The 21,164-nt window shown below is 35.5% G+C and overlaps 1 protein-coding gene across 12 annotated transcripts in view; it reads right to left on the bottom strand.

The window, feature by feature from the left end:
* The window catches only part of SENP6 (SUMO specific peptidase 6), a 143,644-nt gene that overhangs the window by 55,025 nt on the left and 67,455 nt on the right, over nt 1-21,164 (bottom strand). For 9 of the 12 annotated variants that reach the window (XM_005210668.5, XM_005210671.5, XM_005210669.5 and 6 more), the window contains 2 exons: nt 17,784-17,854; nt 2,159-2,307 (listed from right to left, as the gene is read on the bottom strand). In XM_005210668.5, the coding sequence (XP_005210725.1) occupies nt 2,159-2,307; nt 17,784-17,854 (220 nt within the window). Of the gene's footprint in view, nt 1-2,158; nt 2,308-11,033; nt 11,123-16,326; nt 16,375-17,783; nt 17,855-21,164 lie in introns of those variants that run through there. The other 3 variants (XM_005210672.5, XM_005210673.5, XM_059889768.1) reach the window with 3 other exon arrangements.

Below are 21,164 nucleotides of genomic sequence, written 5' to 3'. Positions count from 1 at the left end.
ATTTTCTTAATAGTTTTATGTTAAATATAAATTCCTTCAGAAAACAAAGATTAATTAAAGTGTCACTTCCCCCTTCTTTGGTCAATGGAACACTTTAAAATAAATCCAAATCTCATTATCACATATTATCTGCCAGCCTATACACATTAATAATAACCTGTATACTTAATAAGCATGTCTTTCATGAGACACCACTGAGACAATGTCATATTTTGTTAAATATTCTGAACACTGTTATAATCTCATTAAATACCAAAGACTTCATTTTCTTACAAGCAGTATGTAATGTGAAATTTCACAGACTATACATGGAAAGAAAAACCACTAATCTTGTTCAAAAATTTAAAATTACATAGAGGATGGCTACAATCTATTCTTTATCTCCACTAAAAAAAGAATAAGTGGCACAGAAGTAAAGAGTAAAAAGAAACAAAATATATTTTCGATGTTAAAAAAAAATGCTGAGGCTTTTAGCTGGCACGCCTAGGCAAGGAAGGACGGTGTGTGTGTGGGAAGAAGCTTTCTTCTTTCTTCCTCCTTTCCAGGGGTCCAGCAAAGGGCTAAGCAGTGTGGGTGATGACAGCATAGCCCAAGCCAATCTCAGGCTTGCGTGCCAGAAGACTGGTCACAGAAAACCCAACTGAGCAAATACACTGGAGATAATGGAAGACGGGTTTCTCAGTCAGAGAAGGGAGTTACAAAAACATGCAAAGCACAAAAGGCTAAAATAAACACTGTGGTGTTGGACTAGAATTGGAGTTATCAATGTAAACTCATGAATTTTAATATATACTAAATATTAACACGTATATACACAAATATTCCTAGTTCAGTCTGCTGAGAGGGCCTACATTTGACACCCAGTAGCAACAAGCACAACTACTGCCCAAATATCTTCCGAAATCACTTATACAAACAATGATTCCTTGGAGAAATGCATGACTACAGAGCTGATACAGAGAAATACAAAGAAATCTAGACCACCTGGTTATACCAGAAGACAGGTACTCAAATAATGATGGGGATATGTCAAAAAGAAAACAGCCAGCTTGAAGAACTTTCCATGGGCCAAATCTAGGGCAATTTGAGCATCAAAATAAACAACGACACTTGTGGAGAATAACCTTTCTGAGAAAAATAAGAATCCATGTCTCCACGCTGATAAAAATAGAAACTATGGTAAATGTGGGATAAGCAAAAACTCTTATTAACAAGTAAGTATAGAAATACTAGAAACCTCCCAGGTGGCTCAGTGGTAAAGAATCCGCTTGCCAATGCAGGAGATGCAAGTTAGATCCCTGGGTCGGGAAGATTCCCTAGAGTAGGAAATGGCAACTTGCTCCAGTATTCTTGCCTGGAAAATTCCATGGACTGAGAAGCCTGGCGGGTTATAGTCCATAGAGTCACAGAGTCAGACATGAAATGAGTGACTGAGTACACAGAAATACCTATTAAAAACACCTACTAAAATACCTGGAAAAATCTAGAAGAGTACATCTTAAACAAGATAAAAGTATCAGCAATAATGTCAAAATCAACATTATATACTTCCTGATATGATGCAATAAGATCATAGCATCACCTCTGAGGAATCTTGAAAAATGTATAAATGATGAAGAACCTGCAGACCAATTCAACTTGAGGTACAAAATAAGTGGCCTGTATTTCTTACAAATATCAAGGTTAGGAATGACGAAGGAACATTAAGGAATTATTCCAGATTAAAGAAGACTGAAGATCGCCACAACTCAATGTAACATGATCCTGAACTGGATTCTGTTTCCATAAAGGACATGGTTAGAGAAAATGTGAGTGGAGTTTGTGCATTAGATGATAATTCTGGATCCATATTAATTAAACATTTTTGACAGTTCTACTCTGGTTATATGAGAATTTTATTTTAAAAAAATTCTGATCGAGAGCAATTATGTGAAGTATGGTATAGGGAAGTGTTCATACGTCTTTTCAGAAAGATATATATTCTGGACTTGTGACAATTGAAAAATGACCTAATGAAGGCAGACAAGTTTTCCAAAGTAACCTTTTCCAGTTCTCTTCCAATCCTATTTGAAAAGATCACCAGAATTTAATAAGTACTAAAAATAGTATTAATAAAAATACCAACTGATTAGCAGCAAAGAATGATTTCTCTACCCACCTCTAAATCAGTTAAACATTTTTTGGAAGCAGGAGACAGAGAAGGTGGGGTAGACTGATATGTACTACTGTGACGTTTCTGTGCAACTTTCCTTTTAATTTCAGACTCCAGGTGTGATTCAGACTCTTCTGTTTTTTTCATTATACGATCTAAAAAACAAAATAGGGGGAAAGTACTAAAATTAAACTTTATAAATTTCTCATTTTTCACTATGAAAAAAATACTAACTCATATTATCAAATGATGTTTTAGCTAAAAGAAACTAATGTTTCAATATGTACAATAGAGAAAAATAGAACTTTAGGCCACAGCCAGTAGCCATCTCCTGGTTGCTCTTGTCTGTCCTTCACCAGGATCACTTTCCACCCGCTCTACCATGTACCATTTTCAAGTGTACCAATATTCTCTTCAGCTTGTTCTGTGCTACTAAGGCAACAGAGCACCTTCTGCACTGAATCACACACACGTTTCTTTTTCCTATGTTACTGTTCTTAGATCAGTAATGAGAAAAATATGAATTCAAATGTTGGGCACAACTGTTTCGATAAAGGAAAATAATTCTCAATTTAATGGTTTTTTAAATTCAAGACACACAAAAGAGAATTTTCGTCATTATTTTTCAATGTAAAGTCAATCATTTCATTTCTAATTAATTCATAATTAGAATTGTAAAACGATTTCACAAATTCCAAACAGAACAATTTAAAATTCATTACAATTTGACTTCATCAGCAAAGAAAACTGAACATGTATCTAAATCAAAAGTTAACGAACCTACGCTGATGACTAATTCATGTTGTTGTATGGCAGAAACCAACACAACATTGTAAAGCAATTATCCTCCAATTAAAAATAAAATGAAAAGGCATTAAAAGTTAATAAATCTAAAACAAAAGTGTTCTACCTGCATAATCCCAAGTATGTTAAATATTTCCATTTTCCTATCTTTTAACATCCTCTAAAACTGTCTTAAGAAACCCATGCAATTATTGTTGCTTGGTGCAATCACAGAGTTCCACCTCCTCGGCATCTGCTCGGTCAGAATACCTGTATTTTCCTGGACACCGAAGCTAGAAATCTAAGTAATCGCTGACTTGTCCCAGTGAGTCCTTCCTCACAGTCAAGGGAATTCTACTAGTCAAGAGTCTTAAACTCATTCCTTCCTCTCCAACTCCACTGCTGCTATATTTCAGATGCTTAACTCCTGCCTCAATCGATCTCCCTCATTCCAATTTTGTTTGCTTCAAATCATTCTCCACTACTGCCAAAGTGATCTTTCAAATGATCTAATCATTCTAATGTTTAAAGTGTTAGTCACGCAGTCATGTCTGACTCTTTGTGACCCCAAAGACTGTAGGTTTCTCTGTCTATGGGATTTTCCAGGCAAGAATGCTGGAGTGGGTTGGCATTTCATTCTCCCTAATGCTGAAAATCTTTCAATAATTTCAGTAGCTTAGGAAAAAAGTCTAAACCCCATATCTTAGCAAGGTGAAGTTTGTATTGATGTTCCAGTCTTAATTTAAACAAAAACAAAAACACTCTACCTCAAAGAAGTGCATTTCTCCAGGGTATTTTCTTTCTCACCCTCATATATATGTCATTCTCTTTGCAAGCAAAGTCCTCCCTATTTATCTAGTAAATTCAAACTATTCTTCATTAAGAAGCTCCTCTGGCCCACACTATGCATGATGAAGCACATCCTCAGAGCTTCCACAGCACTTTCTCCATACTTCTATTAGCACTCATTTTATTCTCTGCTAATTATTTACACTGATCTGTTTCCTCCATTATACTGTCGGCTCTGAAAAGGTAGAAATAATGTTTTACTCACATGTTTTCTCAGTGTTTAGAAACTGCACAAGGCAAGGGCTCAAAACATGTTTACTGGATTAATGAATCACATTACAAAACATCATATGTCACAAGTTTTAGTAACAGATCTAGATATGTCAGGACTCAGCCAGGGAGAGGAAGGAAAAGCTGTTCCCAAGAACACCTAAGGTTACGTAGCAGCTGCTCCAGCCAGAGCATCCAGGTGTTAGTTATATTCCTATGAAGGCTAACAATGGTATGGTGTTAAATGGATTGGATCAGATCTAAAAAGAAGTTTCCATACAAATGAGTATTAAAGAACTAGAATGTGGCACTAAGTTAAAAAAAAAAGGAGGCAGACAAGATATGGAATTCAGAAAATATAGAGTTATTTGGAATACATAACCGATTACTGACGTATTATAATTTACAGAGACAGCTGTCTTAAGACATGGGATTTTTTTTCTCCTCCAACTTTTTTTGGTCTCACTAATTAAATTTTTGTATGTATACAAAAGAGCTTTTTCCTTTTAAACATATTTTAGGAATCTCTGTAATCTCTAAAAAATCTTTGCAAATCATTTTGTTCAAGTATGTCTTTATATCATTTTCCTGCCAGACCCTACTTAGAGAATGACATTTTAAAAACTATTATCATTTCAATCCATATCATATAATCACACTCATCTGTCCACTATGGCTATCTCATCATGTCTAAGTCACATTTTTCTCTACCACATAATTAACAAGGGAGAAACGAGTGGCCCAAGCCCTGAAAGAAACAGAAAATTGTTTATTGATAATAGAGAAAAACAGTGTTTGTATGTACCACATCTTTATCCATTTCTGCGTCAATGGGCATGTAGGTTGCTTCCTGGCTACTGCTGTTACAATGCTCTATCTATCGCTGCTCTGGCTGTTACAATGCTCTGGCTATTGCTGGTAGTGCTGCAAGGAACACTGGGGTACAAGAATCTTTTTGAATTTTGTGGTTTTCTCTGGGTTTATGCTCAGGAGTGAGATAGATAGATCTTATGGAAGCTCTGTTTTTGGTTTTTTAGGGAAGCTCCATACTGTTCTCCACAGTGGCTGTACCAATTTACATTCCCACCAACAAGGTAGAAGGGTTCCTTTTTCTTCTTGACAAATATACACTACTATATATAAATAACAGATAACTAAACACACACACACATGCCAGAAGAAAAACCCAGAACCAATATACAAAGTACCAAAAGAGCTAATGTTAAATAATCCAGTACTATGAACTGGCTCACTAATTACTTTGAGAAAATTAATTCTGGAGAAACTAATTTTGGCCAATCAGATAAAAAAGAAACTGCTTTCCCAACTTTACACCCTAAGATGGCATTTAAAATATTGCCTTCAATATTGTACTTAATCCTCATTTATGGCCTAACAAGCCCAATCCTGTAATCATTTCACAGGCCCAATTAAATAATGTGCTAGCAATCAGTAATTTCCTTGCCTGGAAATATAAGATGTTCATTCACATTGAACACCTAATGTTCATATGTTCCCCCAAAGCTTATTTTACAATAGCTTATATATATATTAGTATATCCTTTTTCAGCTGGATTATATCTGTAATGTGGAAACTTCTGTATCATTGTTATTACAAAATGATTTCAAAGATTTTATTAATTTTTAAGAAAACAAATTTTGGCACCCAAAAAAAGACAACAGAGGAAAACAATTTTAAAATCTGACCCCTCCCTCAATCAAGATTATAGGGTACCAAAAGAAAGAGACAGAAACAGAAAGAATGACATACTTAGAAGTTTTAAGATGAAGCTTTATCTTAAGGTAAACACAACTATGAAGATTATGATAATTCATGTGAAAATTAACTAATTTCAAGTTATAGCCAGAAATATAAAATGGCTAAATACTTAAAACTTGATGAGTATAAAAAAACAGCAAATCCCTAACAAGAGGCTCATGAAAGTTTTAGCAGCTGACTATGAAAGTTATTTTTGCTAAGCTATGTATGACACAGCCTCCAAACCCTCAAAGTACTCCAGGGAGGTACTTAAGATAAAACCTATCCCACCACCCCACCACCTTTTAGGGATGAGAAGGTGAACAGAGTATTAATCCAAGACCACACAAAACAAACACCAAGATTAAGATGGGGCACCATAAAACTCCTAAAAGAAAACATAAGCAGAACATTCTCTGACATAAATCATACCAATGTTTTCTTAGGTCAGTCTCCCAAAGCAACAGAAATAAAAGCAAAAAATAAAAATAAAAAATAAACCAATGAGACCTAATCCAACTAATAAGCTTCTGCACAGCTAAAGAAACCATCAGCCAAACAAAGACAATCTATGAACTGGGAGAAATTATTTGCAAATGATGTGACCAAAAAGGGCTTAATTTCCAAAATATACAAATAGCTCATACAAAACAAACAACCTAATCAAAAATTAGGCAGAAGACGAAAACAGACATTTCTCCAAAGAAGACATACAAATGGCCAACAGGTGCAGGAAAAGATGCTCAACATCACTAATTACTAGAGATTATTAGAGAAGTGCAAATCAAAAGCTACAATGAGGTATCACCTCACACCAGTCAGAATGACCACTATCAAAAAATATGCAATAAATGCTGGAGAGGATGTGGAGAAAAGGAAACCCCTCTACACTACTGGTGGGAATGTAAACTGATACAGCCATTATGAAGAACAGCATAGAGAGTGCTTTAAAAAAAAAAAAAAACTAGGAATAAACCTACCATATGACCCAGCAATCCCACCACTGGGCATACACCCTGAGAAAGCTACAATTCTAAAAGACATATGCACCCCAATGTTCACTGCAACACTATTTACAACTGCCAGGACATGGAAGCAACCTAGATGTCCATCTACACATGAATGGATAAAGAAGATGTGATACATACATACAACAGAATATTACTCAGCCTTGAAAAAGAACAAATGTCAGTTCCAGTGAGGTAGATGAACCTACAGCCTGTTATACAGAGTGAAATAAGTCAAAAAGAGAAAAACAAATATATTTTAACATAGATATATGGAATCTAGAAAAATGCTACTGATGAACCTATTTGCAGGGAAGGAATGGAGATGCAGATGAAGAGAATGGACTTGTGGACACAGTGGGACAAATGGAAAAAGCAGCACTGACACACATACACTATCACGTGTAAAACAGATGGCTGGCGAGGAGCTGCTATATAACACAGGAGCCCAGTCTGCTGCTCTGTGATGATTAGAGAGGTGGCATGGGAAAAGCGGAGGGAGGTTCAGGAGGGAAGGGATATGTGTACAATTATGGCTGATTTGTGTTGTTGTATGGCAGAAACCAATAAAATGTTGCAAATCAAGTTTCCTAAAGTTAAAAATTTTTAAATAAAATATTCTTTACAATTAAAAAAAAAAAACTACAATGAGGTATCACCCTATACCAGTCAGACTGGCCATCATTAAAAGGTCCACCAACAATGAAAGCTGGGGAGGGTGTGGAGAAAAGAAAACCCTCCTACACTGTTAGCAGTATGGAGTTCCTCAAAAAACTAAAACTACAACTACTATATGATCTACTACTATATGATCTAGCAATCCAGACAAAACTCTGGCTCAAAGAGACACATGCTGACTTCTGGTTAAAGACAACGGAGTAGGACGTACTCCTACAGCAACGACACCAAAATAACAACTAGCTGCTGAACAACCACTGACAGGAGAACGCTGGAACCCACCAAAAAAAAGATACCCCACATCCAAAGACCAAGAAGAAGCTGCAGCGAGACAGTAGGAGGGAGGCAACCATGATACAATCAAATCCCACACCTGCCAGTGGGTGATGTACAAACTGGAGAACAATAATACCAAACAAGTTCTCCCACTGTCGTGAAGGTTCTCAACTCCACGTCGGGCTTCGCAGCCTAGGGATCTGAAAAAGGACTGGGAATCCCCAGGGAATATGACCTTGAAGACCAGTGGGATTTGACTACAGGACTTCACAGGACTGGAGGAAACAGAGACTCCAGTCTTGGAGGGCACAAACAAAACCTTGCCCACACCAAGATCCAGAGAAAAAGAACAGTGACCCCACAGGAGATTGAACCAAAACTGCCTGGTAGTGCTGAAGGGTCTCCTGTGGAGGCATGGGTTGGCAGAGTCGGAGACTCTTTGCGACCCCATGGGCTGTAGCCCACCACGCTCCTCTGTCCATGGGATTCTCCAGGCAAGAACACTGGAGTGGGGGGCGATGCTCTTCTCCAGGGGATCTTCCTGACCCAGGGATCAAACCCATGACTCTTGCATCTCCTACACGGGCAGGTGAGTTTTTACCACTAGTGCCACCTTTGTTGGATCACACATATATAATTACCTTAAATGGATTAAATGCACCAATCAAAAGACACAGACCGGCTACGTGGATGAAAATAAGTACATGAATGCACTTCCACTTACCACATCACTCTGCTGGAACCCCCAAATTGCATGTCATTTTATAATGTTAGGTTAATCACGTTCCCATTATGACTTGCAATTATAATTATCTTTTATTTTTTGTCTGGCTATTTCTTGTGAAAACTGATAAACACCTATTACTACTGTGATTATATAACTCTCCCTCACTTAATACCACTGTATCATGATCGATCAACAGAAAAATAACAATTCTAAATTTTTGAACATGAGGGAATATTCTGAAGTGATGATATCATTTACACTATGTGTTCCCAGGGCCTTGGGTTAGAAAGGTGTGTATACCTGTCAAAATATATTCAACTGTACACTTATGACTTGTATATTTCATTATATGTAAATTCTATTTCAAAAACCAAAACTAATGTTTAATAGAAAAGCCTAAAATCCAGATGCATATTAGAATTATCTTTGAATTAAAAAAAAAATACAAATGCTTGTTTTTTTCCTCCAAAGCTCCAGACACGTTTCTAATGAGCAGCCATGTTTGAAAACAACTGGACTATGTTATGTTTTCCTTTTACCTAGTTGGTTTCCCTGTTGCTATTTCATATCCCATGCTCCCATATCATTCACTTCATATTTTCCAATTTCTCCATCTCTTCCTTTGATATTCTTTCTTATCAAGTGTAGTAGAAAAGCTTCTGTATACATACAAATAGCATGTATAATATATATATTTTAGAAAACTTACCAACTTTTGCCTAACTAAAAACCTTGCAATATTTTGATTCCACTTGTTTGACTTAATATGAAAAGAATGTTAGATTTATAATTTTAAAAAAACAGGTATGCAACAAGAAACAAAGGTGTACTGTATAGCACAGGTAACTATAGTCAGTATCTTGTAATAATCTATAATGGAAAATAATCTCAAAAATAATATATATGTATAACTGAATCACCTTGCTTTGCACCTGAAACATCGTAAGTCAACTCTACTTCAATAAAATATATATATTACAGATAAGAATAAATAAATAACTTACATTAAGGCAAGTTAAAAAAAAAAATACATGCACTCCAATGTTCATAGCAACACTATTTAGAATAGTCAAGACATGGAAGCAAGCTAAATGTCCATCAACAGATGAACGTATAACATAGACAGAGGAATACCACCCCACCGTAAAAAAAAGAATCAAATAATGCCATCTGCAGCAACATGGATGGACCTAGAGCTTCTCATACTAAACGAAGTCAGGCAGACAAATTATCATATGACAGCACTTATACCAATGTATGTGGAATCTAAAATATGATATGAATGAACTCAATTAAAAAAAAAAACAGAAACAAACTCACAGACAGAAAACAAATCTACGATTAACAAAGGGGAGAGGGGTAAGACAAATAAATTAGGAGTTAGGGATTAGCAGATACAAACTACTATATATAAAATAGATAAATACCAAGATAAGGCCCTAGTATATAGCACAGAGAACTATATTCAATATCTTGTATTAATAATGATCTAGTGGAAAAGAATATGAAAAAGAACACATACTATACATATAACTGAATCATTCTGCTGTATACCAGAAACTAAAACTGTAAATCAACTATACTTCGATTAAAAAAAGAAAAAGATTAGAGTATTTCCTGGTGGATTTTCTAGCTCAATGTCTTTTTAATATACCACCCTATGTCCAGGTATGCAGAAAAGGTAAATATGGAAGCTATTACGAGATAAGTAAAAGTGGTTGGCTCTTTAGAATAAATTTTAAAATCTATTCTATGCTTTAAAAAAGAATGGTCCTCCATAAAAAGAATGTTTATAGTGGCTTTCCTCATAAAAAACAAACAAACAAACAAACCTAGAAATAACTCAGGTATCCATCATAGGAGATTGATAAATAAACTGTTACAGCCCTACAATACAATACTAAAGAGGAAGAAATTGCTAATGCACGCAACAACACTGGTGAATGTCAAAAATTCATCCTGAGGGAAAAGAAGACTTACATAAAAGTGTACATACTGTATTATTCCACTTATGTGAAAATGGTTACCTATGATGGGGCAGAGATGAGAAGTAACTGGTAGGAACATGAGGGAATATTCTGAAGTGATGGTATCATTTACACTATGTGTTCCCAGGGCCTTGGGTTAGAAAGGTGTGTATACCTGTCAAAATGTATTCAACTGTACACTTATGGCTTTTAAATTTCATTATATGTAAATTCTATTTCAAAAGAAAACAAATATATATTGAACTCAAATCAGATGTCTGCTGAAGTATTTAGCAGTAAAACTATACTGGTGTTCGTAATTTTAAATGTACTGGAAAAAGAAGATGAATTTATAAAAATGATTAGATTTACAAATATATAATGCTGCTGCTGCTACTGCTGCTGCTAAGTCGCTTCAGTCGTGTCCGACTCTGTGAGACCCCATAGATGGCAGCCCACCAGGCTCCCCCGTCCCTGGGATTCTCCAGACAAGAACACCGGAGTGGGTTGCCATTGCCTTCTCCAATGCATGAAAGTGAAAAGTCAAAGTGAAGTCGCTCAATCATGTCCAACTCTGAGCGACCTCATGGACTATATACTAAACAATGGTAATTAGAATCCTTACCTTTGGGCTGCTGTTTTTACTATTGCTATCTGTGCATTAGCACGAGAAAAACGTCTTACACTTCCAGAGCATAATGATATATTTTGTGTATTTTCACTCAATTTCTTATTGTTTCTTTATAAATACATAATGCAGTAGTGTTCATTACAGAATCTATATGGTACATGTAAATTCACTTTTAAAAGTCGGTTTTTTGGTATGTTTGAAAATTTTCATAATAGAAGTTGGAGGTTGGGTGGGGCAGGGATAGCCCTTTATTTTTGTTTGAAAATTTAGCTCTGCTGGAAAATATATACCTCAAGGATAGTTAGAATACAAACAGCTATCTTTATTATGGTACTGTGGTTATTTATTTGCTTTTAAGTTATTTTTATCACCTTTTAAAAGAGAAAGACAAATTAGAAAAATGGTTTTCTCCATCATGTCGCTGTTACTATGACCGATTTTCATTATAAAATAAAACTAAAGTCATATATTATATTCTCATTATAATCTCCTTAAAAATCACTTTGGGCTATGCTGAATATGTGTGATAAACAGAGAACACACTAGGCAAAGAACACAACAGGCAGACATGAATAAAAGAAGAAACTCAAATCCACTTAACATATAAAATGCCTGGTCATTAATGAGGAAATGTGAAAAAACAAATACTATTTCCCAATCAGTCTGGCAAAGCCTGAAAGAATGGTAAGATCAAATACTGCTGAGGAGCATATGAGAAAATAAACATAGATCATGCCTGTTGGGTGCTGATACCCTTTATAGAAAGCATTTTGGCAGAAACATATCAAAAGTCTTTAAAATGTACATAACCTTTGACCTTGTAATTTTATTTCTAAGGACGTGATCTAAGGAAATAATATAAAATACACAAAATGTGCTAAATTATTAATCATAATATATAATATCAAAACATTAAAATTTAATTATACTATATAAATACAGTGGGTCACCTCACATCTATTAAAAAATAAGAGACTTGGCTATAGTCCATTTGATTCTTGTAATTGTGTCTTTCATTGTGGTATTCCTCTGGAATTCCAGTATCTCTTAATGAGAGTACAGGAACCAGATATCATAACAGTCAAGATGCAAGTTATACAACAATACACACAGTATAAATGCATCAAAAAATAGCTATATATGCACAGAAGTCTGGCAAGTTATCAATATATGTTAAGATACTAAAAGAAGATACCTTGACTGATTAAGATGAGGGGATATATTTCTTCTGCAAATGAGTTAAAACACTGCTAAGTCAGATGATTTAAGTTAGAATCATAATGTAATTACATTAAGAATTTAATTAAATATTTACTCAGAGACAGCATATAACATCTATTAATTCTCTGATAAGAACACACAATCAGAATGGAAACCAAAAAGGAAGCTTAAGAAATCAGAAAGAAAAAGAGATCTTAAGACATTATTTTTCATGCTTAGAAAAACTGTAAAAAGAACACCAAACAAAAAATCAACAGGATATGTGACATGTCCAAAAATTACACCAATACTTAATTTTTACAAGTTTCAGTTTAACTGTACAGAACTGTTCATCAGTAATTACTAGCCTAGTGCTGATAAATAACTATAATTCATATTAAATGCCTCTTAAATGCAAAATAAAGGAGAAAAATAATAAAGGAAGTCCTCATAAGTGTTAAGAACTATAAAAAGATAGTGATACCTTTAAAGGAGAAAATTATTCCAGGTGCTATGCCACTAACTACTGATCCTGGGGTGTGAAAATTTTATTTTAAAAACTATCTCCAAGGGAATCCTAAAATAAAACGCAATCTTTATGAAACAATATACACATTATTATAGCCCTATCATTCATACTATATCCAAGTATATATGAACCTACCTAACACAAAACTGCGGAGAAGGCAATGGCACCCCACTCCAGTACTCTTGCCTAGAAAATCCCATGGACGGATGAGCCTGGTGGGCTGCAGTCCATGGGGTCGCTAAGAGTCGGACACGACTGAGCGACTTCACTTTCACATTTCACTTTCCTGCATTGGAGAAGGAAATGGCAACCCACTCCGGTGTTCTTGCCTGGAGAATCCCAGGGACAGGGGAGCCTGGTGGGCTGTCGTCTATGGGGTTGCACAGAGTCGGACACGACTGAAGTGACTTAGCAGCAGAGACACAAAACTGAACTGACCTAACACAAAAGAGCTATCAGTTCAGTTCAGTGCAGTCGCTTAGTCGTGTCCAACTCTTTGCAACCCCAAGGACTGTAGCACGTCAGGCTTCCCTGACCATTACCAACTCCCAGAGCTTGCTCAAACTCAGGCCCGTCTGGATGGTGATGCCATCCAACCATCTCATCCTCTGTCATCCCCTTCTCCTCCCGCCTTCAATCTTTCCCAGCATCAGGCTCTTTTCAAATGAGTCAGTTCTTCGCATCAGATGGTCAAAGTATTGGAGCTTTAGCTTCAGCATCAGTCCTTCCAATGAATATTCAGGACTGACTTCCTTTAGAATGGACTACTTGTATCTCCTTGCAGTCAAACAGACTCTCAAGAGTCTCCTCCAACACCACAGTTCAAAAGCATCAATTCTTCGGCGCTCAGCTCTCTTTATAGTGGAAAGACCATAGCTTTGACTAAATGGACCTTTTTGGCAAAGTGATTGATGTCTCTGCTTTTTAATACGCTGTCTAGGTTGATCATAGCTTTTCTTCCAAGGAGCAAGCATCTTTTAATTTCATGGCTGCAGCCACCATATGCAATGATTTAGATCCCAAGAAAATAAAGTCAGCCGTTGTTTCCACTGCTTCCCCATCTATTTGCCATGAAGTGATGGGACTGGATGCCATGATCCTAGTTTTCTGCATGTTGAGTTTTAAGCCAACTTTTTCACTCTCCTCTTTCACTCTCATCAAGAGGCTCTTTAGTCCTTCTTCACTTTCTGCCATAAGGGTGGTGTCATCTGTGTATCTGAGGTTATTGATATTTCTCCTGGCAATCTTGATTTCAGCCTGTGTTTCCTCCAGCCCAGTGTTTCTCATGATGTACTCTGCATAGAAGTTAAATAAGCAGGGTGACAATATACAGCCTTGACGTACTCCTTTTCCTATTTGGAACCAGTCTGTTGTTCCATGTCCAGTACTAACTGTTGCTTCCTGACCTGCATACAGGTTTCTCAAGAGCAGGTCAGGTGGTCTGGTTTTCCCATCTATTTCAGAATTTTGCAGTTTTTACTGTGATCCACACAGTCAAAGGCTTTGGCATAGTCAATAAAGCAGAAATAGATGTTTTTCTGGAACTCTCTTGCTTTTTTAATGATCCATCAGATGCTGGCAATTTGATCTCTGGTTCCTCTGCCTTTTCTAAAACCAGCTTGAACATCTGGAAGTTCATGGTTCACATATGCCAGCACACCAGGACTTATGTAGCTCCCAGGACTGGTGTATTCAGTGCCCCTGACTCTTTAGCAGGTCTCTGTTGACCCACAACTCAGCCGGAGACTCCTGGACACTCACAGGCAAGTCTGGCTCAGTCTCTTGTGGGGTCACTACAGTAAAGAGTCTGCCTGTAATACACAAGTCCAGGGTTCAATCCCTGGGTCAGGAAGATCCCTTGGAGAAGGGACTAGCTACCCACTCCATTATTCTTGCCTGAGGAATTCCATTAACAGAGGAGCCTGGAGGTCTATAGGCTATGGGGGCGCAAAGAGTTGGACATGACTGAACAACTGCAACTAACACTGTCACTTTTTTACAAGCTAAATATACCAATATCCCTTTCCCAAAGCTAACATGTTTCATGTGGACAGGTAATATTTATACATATACATACATATATATATATATTTACACACTTTATTATGAGTCCACAGGCACAAACTGAGTAAGTAAATAAAGCAGCAAGTACAGCTCTTCCCTATAAAAAATTTTCAATTAACACATGTAAAAGAAATAAAATAGAAGACTACCATTAATAAACACTGAGTAATAATTGTTGCCAGCAAGAGCTACCAAAAGATGCTAGTATCAGTGGACACAATTTTGAGGAAAAAGAGGGTATCTGCATAGTGTCAGAGTCCCAAGTTATTAATAAGGAGGGGAAAATAGCTGTATGGTGGAAGAACTCACCAGAAACTACCTAAGTAGGAGATCATGTTTAACAGTAATTAAGACAAACCAACATCATACAACCCTTGATATAATGTGTAGAAAAAGACACAACCTAACTTTCATGAAAGTTTTGCCAAAAATGAACAGCCTCAATCTAATCATAAGATGCAAAGAGCTGACTCATTGGAAAAGACTCTAATGCTGGCAAAGATGGAAGGCAGAAAGAGAAGGGGACATTAGAGGATGAGATGGTTGAATGGCATCACCAACTCAATGGACATGAGTTTGAGCAAACTCCAGGAGATGGTGAAGGACAGGGAAGCCTGTCACAGTGCAGTCCATGGGGTTGCAGAGTCAGACATGACTGAGCAACTTAACAACAACAAATCATAAGATAACATTATTCAAACTTCCAAACAGAAAGGCATTCTACTAGTATTCTTCAAATTAATCAAGGAAACTTAGGAGATGTAACCAATATAAGATCCTCAAACTGGATCTTGGAACAGAAAAAAGTTATCAGTGAAAAACTGGTGAAATGAGACCAATGTCTATCTGCTTAGTTTAAATGTTATACCAGTGACAATCTCTTATTTGCAAATGTACTATGACTATAACATAACTATAACATGCTCTTAATGCTAACATTAAGAGCAACTGGGAAAAAGGTAAATGAGTTCTAGTTTTATAACTTTTCAGTATTCACTTAAAATGATTTTAAAATAAAAAGGTTTTTTAAAAAAGGTTATTCTTATCTATTTAGTGAATGTCACTGAATCAACAAAGTTTTTTTTTTTTAATTTCGTTATTTTTGGCTCCCCTGGGTCTTCATTGCTACACAGACTTTCTCTAGTTTTGCGGGTGGGGGATGGGGGGTGGTACTCTGCAGCTGTGGTGCTTGGGCTTAGCACCATGGTGGCTTCTCTTATTGCAAAGCACGGCCTTATCTACACAGGTGGGCTCCGTAGCTGTAGCTCATGGCTTAGTAGCCCAGTGGCATAGGGAATCCTTCCAAACCAGGGATCTAACCAGTGTCCCCTGCACTTGTAGGCAAATTCTTAACCACTGGACCACCAGGGAAGTCTCTGAATAAACAAAAAATGTTTGTAAAATGTCTGGGGCTCATGATATCTAAAACCATATAACAGGCCAAATCACTTAACTTACTGAGATGCATCTGGGGAAAGGGAATGATAACCGTACCTATTGTGTAGTTCTTCCCTGAGGATCAGAAATAAGTTTCTTTTTGATCTAGGGAGAAAATAGTAAAGCACAGTGGTTAAGAGAACGTGTGGTCTTTATCATCATATAGACCTGGATTCCAGTACTAGTTTGTGTCCTTGAGCAAGTTATATAATCCCTGCAAACCTCAATTTCTTCCTCTGTACAAAACGGAGGTAAAGTTGGACTTAGCTTATTGAGATCCTGGGTAGGGAACTAGGATAAAAGCAGATAATCAATGTCAAGCATCTGACTCAGCTCAAGTGCGGGGTATGAGTTCAGTAAAGATTTAAGGTATGAATGTTAAAGAAGCTAGTCATTACTACCACATTTAATAAACCTAGTGAGCATAACTATGCATTACAAAGTATACTAATTCACATTCATAACAACTGCAAAATTATTAAGAAAGAATCTATGTCTCAAATATTCCCTTTATAAAATATGTTCTATATATACACAAAAGATTTTCATCCAAGTTATAGAAAAATACAGGTGCTTTAAAAAAAAAAAAAAGAAAAGAAACTGTTGGCAACCAGGAAAAACTCAGCTGCTTAAAATCATTCAATTTTGGATAGTAAGAGACACTACTGCTATTTAAAACAAGCAAAAGGCCTATGGGATTAAGAGATACAAACTACTATACATAAAATAGATAAGCAACAAGAATATATTCCATAGAACAGGAATTATAGCCATTATCCTGTAACAACTTAATGGACAATAACCTGTAAAAATACTGAATCACAACACTGTACACCTAAAACTAATAATGTAAATCAAAGTATACTTCAATTTTTTTAAAAAAAGCCGAAAAATACACAAGCAAAGGCCTGCGGAAAACAAGATGGACACACAAATTGAAAATCTCTAAATAATGAACATCAATTTGATGGTAGAAACAGCTTTCATAAATGCTAATTGCTCTTATTAGTAATTTTTAAAAAATTGTTTCGATGTAAATTAAATTTCTACTTACAATAATATTTCAACATCTACTATTAACACACTTTTATCAGGTATGGTCTCTTTTTAACTCAGTGATTTTCTTGTCTAGAATAATTTTGATCCTAAAATTTAGAATATATTAGGCAACCACTGAATTAACACTGTTGCACTATATTAAGATTATAACATAGTGCAACAAAACAGAATTCTGAAGCTATAACCCATCCAGAGTTAATATTTGGATCCTGAATTTAACAACAATGCTAATATAATCAAAAAGACTTCCAACTATCATCACCTGAATGTGTACTCTCTGAATCATTCTCCAGTGATTTCAGATGAGAAATTCTCAAGTCAGTTATTAAAAATGGGTCTATGTATTTCTAGTCTAACTGGGAATATTCTAAAGCCAGTGCTACATCCCTAATTTACCTTTCATACAACAACTCAAAACCCTTCACAGGTGTTAACAAATAAAACTGCACACTTACCAACACCTTGGGGCCGACTTAACCTTACAGGGTTACTTTCAAATTTTTGGACATGAGGTGGGTATTCTTTCCTAAAAAGGAAATTCATATAGTTTTACTCTAAAAGAAAAAAAATATTTTTAAAATGAAAAAGTAGAGGGAATACTTACAATATGTTTATTAAAAGCAAATCATAGCTTGTTACATAAAAAGACGTAATATAAAATAACACTATATCACACAAACATACTAAACCTTAATGCACTACAAGATCCCTAAGGGCAGTGATTATATTTTATTTAAACTGTTAATCTATGCCAGCCAACAGTGGGCAGTCTTTCAAATAAACATTTAATAAATGAATCCAAATATTTATCTTTTCAAAGTAGTCACTTTGGGAAGATACATATATCTCCCCAATGCACAAAATTTTAGAATTTTTCTTTTGGAACTACTTTCATAATCCATTTATAAAAACTTTAAAAAAAAAAAAGAAAGGCTTGTAATATTTCATTGTCACATGCAGTTCTGAAATAAATTACTCAGCTTAGAATAAATATCTGCCCTATTTTGTTGTAAATGTTTCTAGCTATTTAAAAATCAACGAATAAAGGGAATAAAGACTGAATTTGATCTTGTTCTTCAGAATAATTACAAAAGCAGTAAAAAAAAAAAAAGCTATATACAAAACTAGAAATCATGAAACAAGTATTCATATTGTGTAGTCACAAGTATGAATATTTGTGACTATATAATGGGGTTATTAATACTTTAAAAAGTATATTAATTACATTGTCAGACTTCACATACAACCAATTCTCAGAATTCTGAACAGGAATCCTTAGTAAATAGGATCCTAAAATGTCAGAGAAGTCCAAATATACACCAGTTTGGGAGAAAAGCAAAAAACCTATAGCTAAATTATGGGATAAAACCATTAAAGAAGGAGATGTGCAACAGATGAGGGAGCTAAAAATAGCTACTTCCCCATCCAAATGAAAGGCTCCAAAAATATTTTCATATTATTTAATGGGGGAATTAAAAGAGGTTATTCTGTTCTTTATAAATCCATTTGCACAAGTGATCAAACCTATCACAAAGCAATACAATTCAACAAAAATTAAACAAAAATCCTAAAGGAGTTTTCCTTATAAGGATTTCATATTTTTATATCGCAAAAGTCAAAGCACCTGAATTGAAAGCAAAATAAGAAAATGATAAGAAGAACATAGTAAGAGTAGTGACAGTAGTGTACTTTTGATAGCAGCTAGCAAATAGTGAGCATAATGTGCCAGGTACTGTTCTAAGTGCTTTGCATCTATTAATTACTTTGGCCTTCATGATAACCGTATAAAGTATATACTACTGTTACCACTTTACAGATGAGGAAACTGAGGCACAATGAGGTTAATTAACTTGCCCATGGTCACAGAACTACTAAATAGCAACACCAGAATCTAAATCCTAGCAAACTGCATCAGTATTGGTAAGTAATGGTATTTTCATTATTATCATTGAGCAGTATGTGGTCCAACTGAGTCACTTCCACACTGTCAAAATTTTGTGAGAATACAAATTGTGAAGATGAGAATTTGCCTCAGAGACAGCAGTACCAGTGCTATGAAAAATAAGGTTTTCAGCTCCTAAAGTACATGTTTTTATATTCTACACATGTTCACACTAAAAATTATATAATATAGTCTTATCCATATACAATCAATTTTCAATCTGTTATAACTCTACACTGGAAAAATAAAAATATCAACTATAAAATACAACCGAGGCAATAAATTTGAAGCAAAATATGATACAACTATAGTAAACTCCAAAACCTCTATGTATTAAAACAGTGGACAATAGAAACAGTAGATATTCTTAAATACTAAGGATTATCAACAAGCAGAATGATTTGACAGAATGGCCACAAAATCTGGAAATACAGATAATTTGGATTTTTGTCTATTTCAACCTGCTTTACTTATTCTGGGGTATGCTATAAACACAAGTTCATTCGGTAATAACTGGTATAAATCATCTAAGACAACATATCACAGATATATAGAGATTACTAATTCACTCAGCTCTCTGCTATTTGACAGAGTGCACTGAACCATGCGTTGCTGATGAGGAACAAGATGAATATATATGTCATATAATGTCCATGACCATCATGTATTGTCATGTTAAAAATTATGTACATGTGCCAACATTTCCAAACCTTATGGCCACTCTGTATCTGATATTTACTATACTTTGCCCTATACAGAGCAAATTTTGTTTTAAAAAATAAAATAAGCAAATTACTGAAGTAAAAGCATGCCTTAATTTTAATATAATTAAACAAGAATTTCAGAATAAAAGTATTTGTTTAATAAGAGAATTAAAAGAACTTTATAATCTTGTGTTAACTTTTGTTAGGTAATCAAAAATAAACTTTGTTAATTTCTCAGTATAAAGGTTCCAACACTCAACAGACATTAAAAATTTCAAACTTCAAACTAGTATGATGCTTAAGGCTAGGATTTAATTTCCCAGTGGATTTTCTTTCCTACCTTAAACCAAGCAGAAGCAGAGAAGTGTCCCTACTAACTGGGAGCATTTTTTCTTCTTTCTTTTGCTTCTGAGTAAGTGTTTTGTATATAAGTTTTAGAGAACCTCATTTCATGGATCATGGATCCAATATTTCACAAGCTGCATAAAACTAGATACCTTTTCCCCCTTCTGTGCAAAACTGTTTAAATAACATCAGAATGTTCCATTTATTAAAGGTTAGATGGGCTTCAGCTTTGGAAGTCTTTTTTTTTTTAATAAATAAAATTTAGAACAAATTTAGATTTACTGAACGGTTGAAAAGATAGTTCAGAATTCTCTTATATCCCTTACCCAGTTTTTCCTAATGTTAATACCTTCATCACCCTCATATCTATGTCAAAAGACCCAAAAATCAACATTGGCACATGGCTATTAACTAAATGCTAGGCTTTGTTTGAATTTTACGAGCTCTTCCACTTTCTACTAATATCCTCTTTGTTCTAGAATACAATCTAGGATTCACTGTTTTTAGTGATCCTGTCTCCCTAGGTGTGCGTGCGTGCATGTGTGTGGCTCAGTCATGTCTGACTCTTTGCAACCCCATGTACTGTAGTCTGCCAGAATCCTCTGTCCATGGAACTCTTTAGGCACAGACACTAGCCTGCCAGGCTCCTCTGTCCATAGAATTCTCCAGGCAAGGATACTGGAGTGGGTTGCCATTTCCTTCTCCAGGGGATCTTCCCAACCCAGGGACTGAACCTGGGTCTTCTGTACTGCAGGCAGATTCTTTACCATCTGAGTCACTACAGAAGCAGCTTCTTTATTTCTCAGACTAAAATTCTTTTTCATGACCCTGGCACTTCGGAAGAG

This window comes from Bos taurus, chromosome 9, assembly GCF_002263795.3.
Source record: "Bos taurus isolate L1 Dominette 01449 registration number 42190680 breed Hereford chromosome 9, ARS-UCD2.0, whole genome shotgun sequence".
Taxonomy (NCBI): domain Eukaryota; kingdom Metazoa; phylum Chordata; class Mammalia; order Artiodactyla; family Bovidae; genus Bos; species Bos taurus.
The sequence above is the reverse complement of the archived record's forward strand: the minus strand, read 5'-3'. Positions and strand labels throughout refer to the sequence as shown.